General features: G+C 34.3%; 1 protein-coding gene across 1 annotated transcript in view; it reads left to right on the forward strand.

The window, feature by feature from the left end:
- Positions 1-2,146: 2,146 nt before the first annotated feature.
- LOC128260661 (neurobeachin) overlaps positions 2,147-15,192 on the forward strand; it is a 183,926-nt gene continuing 170,880 nt past the window's right edge. The window contains 2 exon segments of the mRNA XM_052993823.1: positions 2,147-2,778; positions 6,538-7,289. Coding sequence (XP_052849783.1) covers positions 7,131-7,289 — 159 coding nt within the window. The 5' untranslated portion in view covers positions 2,147-2,778; positions 6,538-7,130.

The raw sequence follows: 15,192 nt of genomic DNA on the forward strand, positions 1-15,192 counted from the left end.
AGGCCATATCTTCAATTTAATTTATAATGGAATAAACCAATTTGTATTTGTATCGACATATTTTAAAAATTGTGTTTAATTATAAATAATAATTTATTAATTTATAATAAATAACATTTTTATTTGTTCAAAAGTTGAAACACAGAACTAACTTGTTTTAATGATATTAATTGTTTTCATAAATAGTTACTTGTTCTTGATGTTCTGTTTTTTAATTTCCGACAAAAAAATAAAACTTACGAATTTGCAATCCAAAACAAGGTATACGTTTTTTTATTTTAATTTTTGCATTTCTTATTTCATTTCGGACAGCTTTTAATTTTTTGAAAAACTGTAATACGTGCGCCACGGCAAAAATTTCCCTTCGACCAGCTGTTCAAGAGAAAGTCGGGAGAGAGCTCTCTCCCATTTGCGAGAGAAAATTTAACTTTAGATGTTCCGGGTTTTAAAAACTTTGGATATTTTCGCTTTCTTTCATAATGCACGATTTATAACGTCAATAGTAAAAAAACTTAAAATAATTAAAACGTACCTAAAATAAACTAAATAAGTTTAAATATAGAAACACTTTATATACTTTTCGAATCTTAGCTCTTCAAGTCTGGTAAAAAAAAAACTACTAAAAATTTGGAAACAATATTCAAAAATATTGATATTATTATTAAAATAAATTAAAACAAAATATGCAGATAAACAGAGAACTAACTAACTTTAAACTAAAAGTGGTAAAATGTTAAGCGTAATATATATATATTTAACTTGCAAGTGGGTCGATTAAATTGGTTTGAATGTACATAATATCTGATTAAAAAACTAATTAGTTAACAGAATGTAAATGGTTTTTACCGATTGGACATAACATTTTGGAGTTCTTGGAGATTAAAGTGCTCCCCAAAGAGAGAATGCCTCCGCAAAAGAGAAGGAGATAGAAATACAATTCGCTCTATCTCTCTTCTTCTTCTCTTCCAATTTCGATTCCAATCAACAACCGTCTTATTACCCGTAATGCAGAATATATTCTGTGTTTTGCAGGGCTCTCTTGGTTGCTTTTTCGAAATGGCCGATTCAATCGGTTCTCTTCCCTCATTCTCTTCTTGCCGAAGTCCCCTGCTCACTCTCAACTCGTACTCTTTTTACCGAAGTCTTCGGCTGGCTCTCCCTCTCACAGCGAGAGCTCTTTCATCTCCTACGATTTAACATAGGAATGTTAGGAAAACGATGATTTAACATTTCTGATTGGGAAAAACTATAATTGAGCCGTTAGGAAAACGATGATTTTGAATTTCGAATTGTTTGATTTAATTTGCTTCAATAACTATGTTTGTAAAACCGGACCTAATGCTTTAAGATATTTTCACTCGCGACTTGCATTTTTTTTGTACATTATAAATGAAATAAATATAAATCATTCGTGATCTATAAATTTTTTCAGAGAGAGCTGAGATGGAGTTTTTAAAGAAGTGTTCTCTTTGCTATTTGTGCTTCCCAGCTTGCTGTACTGAGTCAGAGCACATACATATTTAGTATGGCTTCATTATTTCGGACTAATTTATTTTTATTTTTTTATGTAAATATGAACTGAATGTATAATTCTCTTTAATATTACAGTAGATCTTCTTATAATTAACATAAATTATTAAAGAAGAAATTGGATTCGTTGTAAAAGCCATTGTAATGATTAAGATACATTTTTTTTAACCTTTGAATTACAATATTTTCATTTTTAATGCTTTAAATATTTTCAAATTTTGTTATATATATTATATAAATCAAATAACTTCATATTAATAAATAATAACAAAATGTGAAAATATTTAAAGCGTTAAATATTAAAATATTATAAATATGCACATGTTCGGTCAGGTTCAGGACCAAGGAACCAGAAGCAGTGAGCATCAGTGTTGGTAAGGGTAAATTAAAGGGAATTTCGCAATCGGTTGTTAAAATCATAGTTTTTCGAATCTGTAAATAAAGTTGTTTTCTTCTTCGTTAAGAAATGTTATTTAGGTCCACGTTTTTGCGTTGAATGTTAACTAACAGAGTATCTCTCTTCCGCTCATCGTTTTCGTCGACTCGCTCGTTTTTGTTTCTCTTCTGCCGATTCTGTCTCGGCTGCTTTCTGTTTTCTGGTTTCTGTTTTCCTTTTCCGCTCAGATTCAAATTCAAACAAAAATTTCACGTTTCGCCGTTCGGACGTCGTTTCTCGTTGCCGTTGCGGCTTGAATTTTGCTGAAACGAAACGGCGACTCGATTTTGGTGCTTAGTACAGGATGTCCTGAAGCTGAAGGATTTTAAGCAAAAGGGAAAGGTCTCGGAAAAGTGCTTCAAAATAATAAATTCGAGGCGGAGAAAACGCAAAGCGGAGAACCGGAGAACGTAGACGAGAAACACCGAAAAACAGAGAACTTAAACGAGAAAACTGAATCAAAAAACAGCACAAGACGCTGATCAGAATCGCTGAATAAAACAAAATTAAAATGCGGAGGTGAATTACGTGAAATAATTCAATTAATTCGTTTTGCGAACAACACAACGTAAACAAAAAAAATGGTTGTATTTTGTTGTTACGTGAACGTTGCGTTATTGAATTTATGAATCAAGATTTTGTTGCCTCCCGCCGCGTATTATTTTCTCATTATTTTTTTGCCAATTTTTTTTACTGTGTATGTGAAGACAAAAACAACAATAATAATGGTAACAAAAGCAACAGCAGCAACAAAACATAAACAACAACAGTAAACAGACTAAAAACAACGGCAGAAAGCGGCTAAAAACAACGTAAATATAAAGTTTTACGCTCTCTTTATGACGTTACTTTTTTGCTCATATTTTAGTTATTTTAGTGTTTTTTTTTTACATATTTTACATAGTTTTATTTAATCGGGGATTCTGTTTAGTTTCGTTATCTGGTTAGTTGGGCCAATTAGCATTTTGGTGTCGCAGTGTTTGCTTATTGGAATATTACAAAATCCAACAAAGCGGTGCAAAATAATAAGATAAAAAAATCGTAGCAGTGGCAAGAAGCAGAAAAGCCGCAATGTTGCGAGAGAGCGAGAGTGAGAGAGAGAGAGAGCGCGCGAGAGTTTGTGGTAAAAAAGCCACACTGAACGAATTTAAAAAATAGTTTTAAGTGTCAGATCTAAAAAATGTTTTCAAATATTTTATTTCGATGTTTCATTCTCTAAAGTATAATTATTTTTTGATATAAAAAAAAAACAGATTGTGCGGCGTGCAAAAGATGATATATTCATTATTATATGTATATTTTAAAATGTGGTTTACGTTTGTTATCAACGGTTTTTGATTAGATGTTAAGCTCCGATTTTTTTCTGTGTAATAAGTTAACAAACTGACGACGTGTGTCCGTTTTTTTGGTCGAAGGAAGAAAGAGAGAGAGAAAGAGCGAAGGTGGGTGGTAAAATGAACAAGGAAGTGAAAGAAGGAGGGGGGAGTAGGGAAAGCAAGAGAGCGTCTCTCTCTCGCGTTTCATTGATTTTTCCCACTAAAAAGGTGAGAAAAGCGAAGAGGGAGAGAGCGCGAGAGAGTGAAAATTCTGAAAAGAGCGCGAGAGCAGGAAAACAAAGGGAAAATTTGTCTCGGCGTGACTGCAATTCATAATTAGATGCCCGCCTGCTGCAATTGTAATAAAAACAAAAGCAAATACAAAAACAAATACAACAGCCCAAAATGGGTTACCGCCGCGCCACCCCCTTTTGTCCACCTGCCACCTTCCGCCTCCCTCTCCCGAAAAAGCCACCACCAAAACCAAATTCTGTCTCTCTTTTTCGACCACCAACAATAAGTTGGTTAAAAAACAACGATAATACCAACAACAACAATGAGAGAACGTGGGCAAAATGAAGGGGTAATTCAGCTGGCTTAGCCGAAATTTAAAGGCCCTACGTTCTATATGAAAATTAAACTAATTAATTTTTAGAAAAAACAATAGTCAAACCAGTGATAAAAAGCAAACATCAAAAATTTAGTAGTAATATACATAAAAGCTTGTTTTTAACTATAACCACCATTTTTAGCCACTACCTTATATATATAATTTTTCAAACACTTAGAAAATAAGTTTCCCAAATTAATAATATTAAACCTCAATCAGGCAATAGAATTGCAGATCGTTTTCAAAGAAGCTTTTAAACAATTTTTTTTATCCACAAATAGAGGAAGAACAAATGCGGCTCCACAGATCTTTTTGATCGATTGAACGCGTGACTTTCATTTCCAAGTGGGATTGCATCTTTATTTCGTAACAAAATTACCAACTTCTCTTTCGCTCCCTCTCTCGTTCGCTCTCTTACCGGTTCTCCCCCTCTCATTTGGCCATAAACATAACAACTACAAAAAGTGGTAGCAGCCAAAAAGCAAAGCAAATGAAAAGCAATGAGACTCGCTCTCCGTATTGGAATTTTTTCTGTTGACGTGCAATTAGCAAAGTGACCGCATTCAAAAATCCGTAAGCAAAACTCGGAATCAAATAGAAAAAACTAAAAAAAAAAATTTAAATCACCTGCTCTATCTAAACAAAAAAAAGTAGAACCCACCGCACGAAATATTAAAAGAAAACAAAAGTTATAAGAAAACCAGTCAGCGCTGCTGTGCCTGTTTTTTGCCACGCCGGTTTTTTCTTCGCCTTTTTGTTTTTTTATCGCATTGTTTCTTCGTTTTCGTACTGTTTATATATTAAAATTTAAGTGTATTTAAAACAAAAAGAGTTTGCACATGGTAGAAGAATGTAAAACTGCATTTTTGTAAGCCCAAAAGAATTTCCCCATTAAATTACCTTCACTTCCTCCCTTTTCCACAAAAAAAAGATGAGCAGATATTACAAAACTTATATTTTTTATATAAAAAAATTCCAGCCTTCTTGATTACTTTCGTTTTTGTGGTTGAGTTAAAAAAAATACATAAGCAATACATCAAAACATAAAATACTTAAGTAGTGACTATATTTTATAATATAACCATGTATAAATAGCTTTAAAACGGTTTTCGTAATTTTTAGTATTGCAGATTTTAATACAATAGAATATATTGTTTAAACATTTTTTTAAAGTAGTAAGTTATAGAATTCTTTAGTTCAATAAGTTGGCGAAAGCAATGAAAATGGCTATACATTTTAACTTTCTTGATTGAGAAACGACAGTTAAAAGATTTCAACCCCAACCAAACTGAATTGCAAATGGAACGGTGTCTTATTAATAATACCCGTCTTGTTGGACATGTTTCCAATAAAACCCCTCGAACAGTTTTCTTTTAACACAGCTGCGTTTCTTTTATAGCCTTTACATCACCAGCTGAATCAGAAGCACACCTTGTTCTTCAGGTGTGTCAGCGGTATATACATATGTATGCCATTTCTTTTTTACTAGTCCCGTTCAGTGGTGTTTGCTCAACGTTTTAGAACTTCGTGGCTTCGACAGTTTCCCATGGTTTTTCCAGCACCTTAAGCACGACGGGGCATTAACCCCAGTCTTATCGCCGGTGCGTGACGAACCGAGAAAACTATAGGTTATATATAAAGTATTAATGCTAACTGACCCACAGAAGCAGAAGCAAATGAAATCGATCAATGGCCGAATTCCACATAGATAAATAAGCTTAAATGTCGTATTACATATGTACATCTGGGTCTAGATCGTGCTGGCAGGTAATGCAAGTCAGTTCAGCCAAGGTAATGCATACAAAAAAAAAAAAAAAACGAAAGAGATAACAAATAAAATAAAAATTATAAATGCACATAAATTCCCCAGACAATTTTCCACTTTGCTCTGTGAGCAGCCAAGAAGTGAATGAATAATGGAACGAAAATTTGCTTCATCAAGCACGTGTATGCCGCCCCGTACCCCCAAAACCCAGACCAAAACCAGCCCCTCACTTCCCACGCCCCTGGAAACCACCAACTTCCCTCCCCTTAAAAACAAAACGCAAACCCCCCGAAACTTAACCCATGGCAGATCAAACAAATATTAAGAATTTGGCTTTGTAGTTGGATTACATATAAAATAAGAATTTAATTTAAATTTGTATGTACTTACTCATTTTAATTTTGGAAAAACCAAAACCAGTACAGTGCGTTTCATGTCCGTAGGGCGGTTCTGGTGCGATTAATTTAAATAAATTTATAATAAATAAAAGAAAATAAAGTAAATAACACTTCAGCAGATGCAGCAAATTATTCATTATTTTTATTCATTGAAATTTATGATTAACGAAAATTGCTTTTTGAATAAATAACACAACAAGGATAACTATAATTTAAATTATCTGTCATTGAGTCATTTTTGTTTTACTAATATTAGAGTAAGAGTACAAAAATTCCAAAAATTTTGGACCGTCTACCAACTGACCTACGCCTCTGAAACGCACTGTATCCAAATATATCGGAATTGTTGCATTCAAACTCATGTACCTATTTCTCTTTCTCTCTTCTTTTATGTATGTCACCACCACAACCACCACACCAAAAATCACCAAAACCTCAATAAAAATTAATAAAAAAAACATATATACATTTTTTTTATGAAGTGTGCAATTAAAATAAAATTATATATAACCAAGTATTATAAAAAAAATAATACAAATTTTGATAAGTGTCGACGGAAAAAGTAGCTCAATATGAGCCAGAAAAGCAGCAACAACGACAGCTATATAGCTGCTCCACAACAACAACAGCAAAAAATGAAAATTGGAAAAGTGCAACAACACAAATGATGCATATATGAAATGAAATCAAAATAGTAAACAAAAAAAACCAGCCAAAAAAATTAAAAATTTGAAATAATAATTTTTTTCTCCCCTCCAATTGCCTGGCAATATTTAATTGTTTATATATATATATAGCATTACCATCTTCATATATATCTATTATATATGTAAATGTATTATATATTTGTGTATCTGTGTGTGTGTATTTTCGTGTGCATTCCATCCATTAATTCTACAACTCAATTTATGTAAAACAAAACAAAAATAAATAAAAACCAAATACAAAAAAAAATAAAATTTTAACCAAAAACAACCAACAAAAAACTGCATGTTAAACGCGTTAAAATAAACAAATTAACAATATACACCCGTGAAACAAACAAAATAATCTGAACCACAAATCGTGCACCAAAATGGCGGACATCATGCGTCCGCCGTACAGTGAGATCAAACGGCCGGACGAAATCGTCAGAATGACAACCGCCGACAATCTCAAGTTCGCCGTCCTCATCGGCCTCATCGAGGTTGGCCAGGTGACCAACCGGGAGGTGGTCAATACCGTCCTGCATTTGGTAAGTGTCAATTAACCACATCAACTATATTTACAACAGGTTTAATCACTTTTGAGCGGTATTACATCATTCAGAGCTGGCACAAAATATCGATAGCAGTATCAAAAGTAACTGAGTTGTGTATGTTGTAGGTTTTATTTCAAAAATGTTTGGTAGTTCTTGGATATCATTTTCAATGGCCACGTTCGACCAATTAAACAAGTTTTATCACTTACTTGGACAGCTTACATTAATTAGAGCTGATAATAATAACGATTTTTTAGTTAAAGTATCGATAGCAGTTATCAATATTATCTATTTAGTTTTTTAGTCAACACTAGCAACCATAAAAGCTTCAATAATTTGTAGATTTTGATATTAAAATTAGAGTAAATTATTCTGTTAGTAATTTGGGTAATTTTATTACGTTTTGAAAGTGTTAAGGGTCATTGCTTTTCTGGGTCACAACATTGAAGTGAGATCAGAATAGTGATTTGGCTAACACTTTATGAATGCCAGACGAGCTCACAAATGAGAAAACATTGAGTTGGGCATTAAAACCAAACAAAGTAGTCCACAATTAGCGCAAAGTAAACTTTAATTCCATAAAAAAAGCAACTTAAAAGCTTTTTAAAGGTAGAAACCGTTAAAATCCAAAAAATATGTTTAATTCCATTAATTACGAGACATAAGTATATTTCGTTTGTATTTATTATTATGTTAAATGCCAATAATACACAAGCAAACATTTTTAAATGCATACATTTCCATCTTAAAGCTCTCCATCAATTAATAAAAAAAAAGCATACAAATTAATATTCATGCAGGCCAGCGCGATGCGTATAAAAACTAAATGCAGTTTAATTGCATTCAGGTGTCGCAATGTTGCGTTAAAAAAATGAAATTCAAATTATATCAATAGCAACTGTCTGCCACATTCAATTGGGCTTGAAAACTTAAAGAGCCTGCAAAATAAAATGGTAGAAGAATGAAAAAGTTCACTTCAAATCTCGACAGCAATTTAACTGTCTGTTTAGAAAGTAATTTCCTCACACAGCAAGACCGACTTTTTCTCATTCCCATTAGAGGAAAATTAACATTTCCAGCAAGCCGCAAATGCAAAGGAAAAGATAGGGGTGGTGGTGTGTGGGTGGCTGTGTGGGTGGTTGTGTGTGGGGGCGGATTTGGAGGTCGTTGTGAATGTGGGTTAAATTATAAGAAGTATGCCAAAAATCTCGCCCGACTGTGTGGGGCTGTGATTAGGATCAAAAGACTGGGGACTAAGACAATGTCTATGCCGCTTGTCTTCTTCTTGTCATGGCATTTTCCAACTGCCAACCCCGCCTCCACACAACTTTTTCACCCTCCGCAGATTTTCCCCTAAAGACTCACGTGAAGCACATTATTATTATAACATATTTAAATTTCTGAAGCTTAATGAAAACACGACACCGTCGCTCATCATTACCGCTCAGTTTTTCCCGCCCCCCGTGAAAATGAGAAAAACCCAGCATTAACTGAACAGCCACCGCCAGGTGGCTATGCCTCTGAGTCGGAAAAGTTATTTGAGTTTCAGCATAAAAGGAAAAATAAGAAGACCAAAATGAGGGCCACTTTTTTAGCTTAGGCTCAGCTGAAAATGTGGTAAATATTCGTACGCCTTACGCTCGCAAAATTTCCCATCTGATTTTGAAGTTTAACCAAAATTTGAGGGCATATTTTGAGTAGGCAACTTTTTTTTTTTAATCCGAATGTGCAGCGGGGCTGTATTTGAACCGTCAAATTCTTTCGTGAACCTGACACCAATGCAAAATGTTGCTTTCCAATTAAATATGAAATAATATTAAACAAAATTAAATTTTAGAGTAAACAGGAGCTTATTGAGCTTGCAATAAAATGTTCAACCAAATGGCAAGCAAAGCTAAAAATGTTTATTATGGCCAATTTTCACAAAAATTCGTTATGTTACGTAGTTTTGAATTTTCCAAGTGCACATAAGTCAGCAAAATTAATAGAACAGACAGGAAAAGAGGCCAAAAGTAGACGAAAGGGGTTATAGGGAAAGTCTGAGAGGGGTAGTAAGTAATAAGAAATTGAAAAGAAATTGAATTTGAGTTCGTCATCCGCTCAGCGGCGGCGTCGTCGTTTCCATGGCACTCGAATTGCCTTCGATAAGATAAGCGCCAAACCGGCAGATAAATTGTAGATACAGACAAGTACACAGGTGCACACACCTACATAAATAAAAAGCAAAAGCGGAATGTGTGCCAAGTGGGGGAATATTATATACATACTACATACCCATATAGGTACATTATATGGCACGATCTGATAAGCGTGAAAAAATGCGTTGACGTGTTCCAATGCCAGCTGCAGACTCGAAAAACTCTCCTAGCCGCCAAAAAAAAAAAGTTCCACACAGATAAAAAATCAAATGGAAAAAAAGAAGTAAAGTTTCCACTCCTGCGTGTAACCGTGAAAAGCCCCCCGAAGACATCGCAGACCCAGAAAATCGATAGAAACAACGTGGTCGATTAATGATTATGGATATGGAGGTGCTAATGGATGGCAAGGTTGATAGGGACATGAGTGAAAATATGGATATGGATAAGTTAGATTGAAGCAGGTAAGGTAGGACTAGGGGGTTTATTTTTGGTAATGGATTCGGTGTATATAGCGTATATTACAGACAGTAGAGTAATGGATGGCTGCAAATTTGGAAATTCCATTTTGTTTGGGCTTTTATCTGGTTACAAATGAGATATTGCCAAGGGAAACTTTGTTACTTCGCTTGTATTATTTTTGGGCTTTGTTTTGTGATTATTATAATATATTTAGTCATTGTCAACTTTTAGAATTAGAAGAACTTGAATATATATATAACTAAATATTTTGTATTCTTGCATTTCGAGGTTTAAAGTTATTAAAAATAATTTTAATTAAAACTTTTATGTACCCAAAACAGTTTGTATTCAGTGGAATCTTTTAATTATTATTGAAAAGCATAAAAAGGCCACAAACTTGATCCATTTGCCTTGGGATCTTGTCTCATTTTTTTCTTCTTAAGAACATTTTGCTCTTAAGTTTTTTTTTACGGCCTCACCTCAACAAAAACGAAACCAATCCGAAGTGAACTCAACTCATTTGGCTCACTTGAGGGTCACTCGCCATGTTGGCTTAATCGGTCATTGGGCTTGTTATACGGCTCAATTATGCCCGTTTTGCCATGTGGCGCATTTGCTTCTGGCCCCTTAGAAACGAAACTCACTCCCCCTTTTTGGCCACGAGACACGGGCCACGGGCCACGGGCCATGGGCCATGGGCGTTCCACCCCCTTGCAAAAGACCACCCATCATCCAACCACCCACTCCCTTGAGTCCAGAGTTTCAGAGCCTTCTGTTGGTGTCACGTGCAAGTGAGGCAGAAGCCTTTTAATCGATTTTTCGTTTTCCCTTCTCCGCTAGTAAAAATAATCGTTTAATGCAAATCGCTTTTTGTTTAGCCCCTAAAAATAAGAACGTATTTCTTGCATTAAAAATCCAAGAGCGAAATGCATAAAAAGGATAACGACTCGGTTGTGTTTTGTCAATGTTTTATTCTTCCTCCTCTTTTAATTAAATTTTACTTAGGTTGGAAAACACTTCCTTGAAATTTAATTAGGAAGTTACAAATGGGAGTGGTCGTAAAGTTATATTTTTAACGATTTTTCTAAGAATAAAATATCCGTAAAGTACCAAATGTTATTAGTCAAAAAAATTATTAAAAAATGAAACAATAATTATACCAATTTAACTAATACGATACAATTTGCACATTATTTAAGATGAAACGAAATATTTATTATGTCCAATCGAAACATTAAGTCAAATTATTAGTGGGAAATTATTTTAACTAAATACAATTTTAGAAAAATAATTAAATGAAATTGCAAAAACAATAATACTGCCATTAATTAAATTAATTGCACTGGTATTCTGCAAAATAATCGCACTTGGCTTAAATATATTGTACATACCAATCAGATGAATTTATAACGTCAATTGTATATAACACATATATACTAAATAGCTAATTTTATGGCATGTGCAAACTCACCATATGAAAATTTGATTTATTAATATTAACTAAGTTAATATTTGCACACGTTCGTGTCACAATCAGCATTTGTTGTCGGAAAAAGGCAGTAAAAAAATAACGTACGAGACAAGGTTATTTTTTCTTCTCCTTAGTTGATACTCTGTTCTTTCACTCCTCTCTATTTATCTTGTTCTATATATTTCCCCATTTTGTTTAGTGTTCCCTCCTTACCTTAACATATAATTTTCTGGCTGATAAAGCCGTTCAGCACGAAAAGAAAAAGTGGCAAAATACAAAAAAAAAAAATGAAAATAAAAAGAAATGAGGGTTCTACTAAATAATGTACGAACATACTTTGCTACTTTTACTTAATTTAATTAACGGGCCGGGCAACGACAACAACAATAGCAACATGACTTTGACGTCGACGCCTGTCAGCTGTTCAAGTGTCAGAGAGGAAACAATGAAAATAGGCTTTATATTGTTGGCATCCTGATGAAGGACACCGTTGCCAGATGAGAGGGGGTGGATTTAGGGGGTGGCGACGGCGGAGTGGGTGGGTTTGGCGGCCGCAAAGAACACAGGAAAAAATCGATTGAAGTACATTTATAGGCCACTAAGCAAATCATTTCTAAATTAAATTAAAATATAAATTATACATTTTAAATAATTTAGCAGAGAGAAATGAAAAATGTTCTATAACTAATCGAATTTGGTTTTTATTTATTTTTAGTGGACTAATTATTAACAATGTAACAAAATCTTAATAAGTATATTATTAAATATGTAAACATGTATCAATCTTTTTATATAAAAGAAATTCTGAAATACAATTGAATATTATTCTATTGTATTTTTTCAAGAAAATGTTTGGTGGCTTGATGATCTTATAAAATAAATTTTATAATAAGGTTTTTTAGGTTTTATTAAAAATTCTTACGAACTCGTAAATTTTCTAAACTTAACAAATAGTAAACAATTATTTTAAGTGTAGAAAAAAATTGTGCTATTTTTATTTTTATAAAATGGTTTTTATATATTATCAGATTATATTATTCTGTGAATTGAATTGAAAAAAAAATGTTTTTGCTGCGACTAAGTTAAAAGTGGAGAGCGAGCAAAGAAAGTGAAATGAAGAACAAAGGGAGAGAGCCAAAAAGAAAACCTTGCCTAGACAACGTGTGGAATGCAAGTGGGTGGATAAACGGGGGGATACCCACCTTCTCTAAACCACCCCCTCGCTTTTTATCCTCTTTTGCCCTCTCTTATCAGCCAAACGAAATGAAACGTCACTAACTTCTTCTTCTTGTGAAAGCGAAACGTTAACGTTAATACAAAAACAAACAACAGGGATGGGCCGCTTGCTCCATCTCGCTTGCTCTTTCACCCTCTGCTCCTCTCCCTCTCTCGCTCACTCTCCCCTTCAACCCTAAATGGAAAATTAAACAACAACAAAACGCGACGAGAGACGGCGCCGCTCTGTCCCCAGTTTTGTTTTTTGCTTTTGCCTTTTTCTTTTGGCCAACTGCTTCTGTTTTCGCCCCTTTCTCCACCTTCACCCCCTTTCTTCACCCTATTTTTGGCCTGTTCTGGAATGATATCGAATGGTTTTTGGGCCTTTCTTCGCGTACTTTCGTCAGCAGCAGCACCTATAACAAAAACAACAGTGATCAAAAATATAACAAAAGTACATTGTACCATGGTAAAAAACGTTTGAAAATGGTTCACAAAATTATTATTTTCCTTACAACATTTGCAGATTCGGGAATTTTATAAATTAGAAAAAAAAATTTCTAAAATTAAATTTGAGAAAAACAATTTTTACACACATTTTGAAGACTCCAAGTTATTTTTGAGCAATACAATTTAGTATGTATAAAAGGCAAAACCGATATTAAAAAAAGTTTAATTTGCTTGTTAAAAATCTAAAAAAAAATATATGTAAGCTTAATAATGCAAAATTTCATTCGATAAGCGGTGGGATTTGAACAGGTCATTTGTTACTAATGGTGCCATTGCTCCTTGCCATATTCTGAAAATAAAATTAAAATAATTCACATGAATATGTAAAAACTTTTATTTTTGGCCAGAGCAATCCATTATCTATTTTATACTTTTACTCTTTTATCTATCTTTACTTTTTTTATATGAAAGAAAACGATTTTTTTTTAATAATATGAAAGCAAGAACTATTTATGAGAACAAATCACCGCCGTTTTCCCACTGCGCCTGACGCATTTAAGATTCACATCCAGTTGGAAAACGTGGCCACCAAAGGCATTTGCCATGTGGGTGGAAATATGGATGGGTGGGGGGCTTGGTAGCCGAGGGTTCACAAAACATCACAAGGGAGGAGCGGCAGAATGTGGGAGTGGCAGGGGCGGAAAAAAAAGGGGCTGCTTATGGGAGCCGCGCCAAAACGAAGACACGACAACCGCAAGAGATTTTACGACCAATAAAGAACAACGCAATGTTATTTAAGGACGAGTCTACGACTGAAGGGATTCTCGCATACGCCCGCCGCATTACGCATTACGTGGGCACGTCGAAGAGCCGGGAAAATCTAGCTACGGGTTTTGGGCGGTACGACAGACTACGGACGTATTATGTGTTACCGGTAGCCATTTCAACGACCCTTTGATTGCACGGCTCGACCATCGGTTCAGACCCGGTGGTTTTTAATGCCCTTTCCGAAAGGTATTATTAGTTTGGCAAGAAGTTTGGTTGTTACTAATTAGTACCCAATTTATAGAAAAAATCGATGTTTTAGAAAGATATAAATGAATTACCATCATGGTTGCCTTCTCTTACCTTTTAGAATATTTATTTTCCCATTTTTTTATATTTTTAAATTATATTCTGATTTGAAAATATAATATTTAGATAAAATTCTTTTTTCTTTAAGAGTATTTCCATTTTCGGTCATCTAAACAAAAATTCTATTCTTTTCCGTGTTTGGGTTTGTTGTGCGGGTGGTGGAAGGTTAGAAGTGTGGAGTGGGTGGTTGAATTGAAGGCGTGACACATTTATGGGCACATTTTGTAACGCAACGTGGCAAGCTGATGAAAACTTCTGCGGCAGCAACTGTGGAACTTCATTAACGTCATTATCAGTGTGTGGCTCACTTCGTAAGTGTGTTAGAGAAAAACTCGAACAGAAGTGGAGGCAGTGGTGGTGGTGGGAAATCGAGGAAATCGACCCACATTGTTATGCCCCTGCACCACCCGGTGCATCCCCTGGTACATTATGCCCAACGCCTCTTGGCCAGTGGTCACATTTGTTGTTTGCCCACAAAATAAAGTTAGATTCTAAAGGATCCCATATGTTATTGACACTTTGAAATATTATTTTGCCTTGTAATTTATCGTTGTTTTATAACATTAAACAACTATCTAAAGGAATAACTATAGTTCTGTACCAGCCAAATGTTTCTATCTTCATTTATTTGTAATTATAAACACAATAATTTAAGTACCAATTGCAATGTATAGTATTATAAGTAAAATTACAATTTTTTCTAATTAAATTTTTAAAATGTTGAATTTTTTGCAAAATAAAAGTTTTTTGAGTAATTTTGCATAAGCCCAGAATCTTCTGGCTAATCAAGTTTTATCTGTCGAACCTTGATGGCTATGATAAGAAACTTTATATGGAACCGAGATGGTGCCTCTTCAGATTTTAATAACATTTTCAAGAACGGCAAACACAAAGGGGGCGGGTTTATTGGAGCGTGGGGCTGGCAAATTACGTTGACGACAAATGGTGAACCAAAGCCGAAGAAGAAGAAGAAGCAGCGGCAGCAGTAAAAAAACAGCAAAAATGTCGACGAAAAATCAATAAAACTCAA

This window comes from Drosophila gunungcola, assembly GCF_025200985.1.
Source record: "Drosophila gunungcola strain Sukarami chromosome X unlocalized genomic scaffold, Dgunungcola_SK_2 000036F, whole genome shotgun sequence".
NCBI classification, from domain to species: Eukaryota; Metazoa; Arthropoda; class Insecta; order Diptera; family Drosophilidae; genus Drosophila; species Drosophila gunungcola.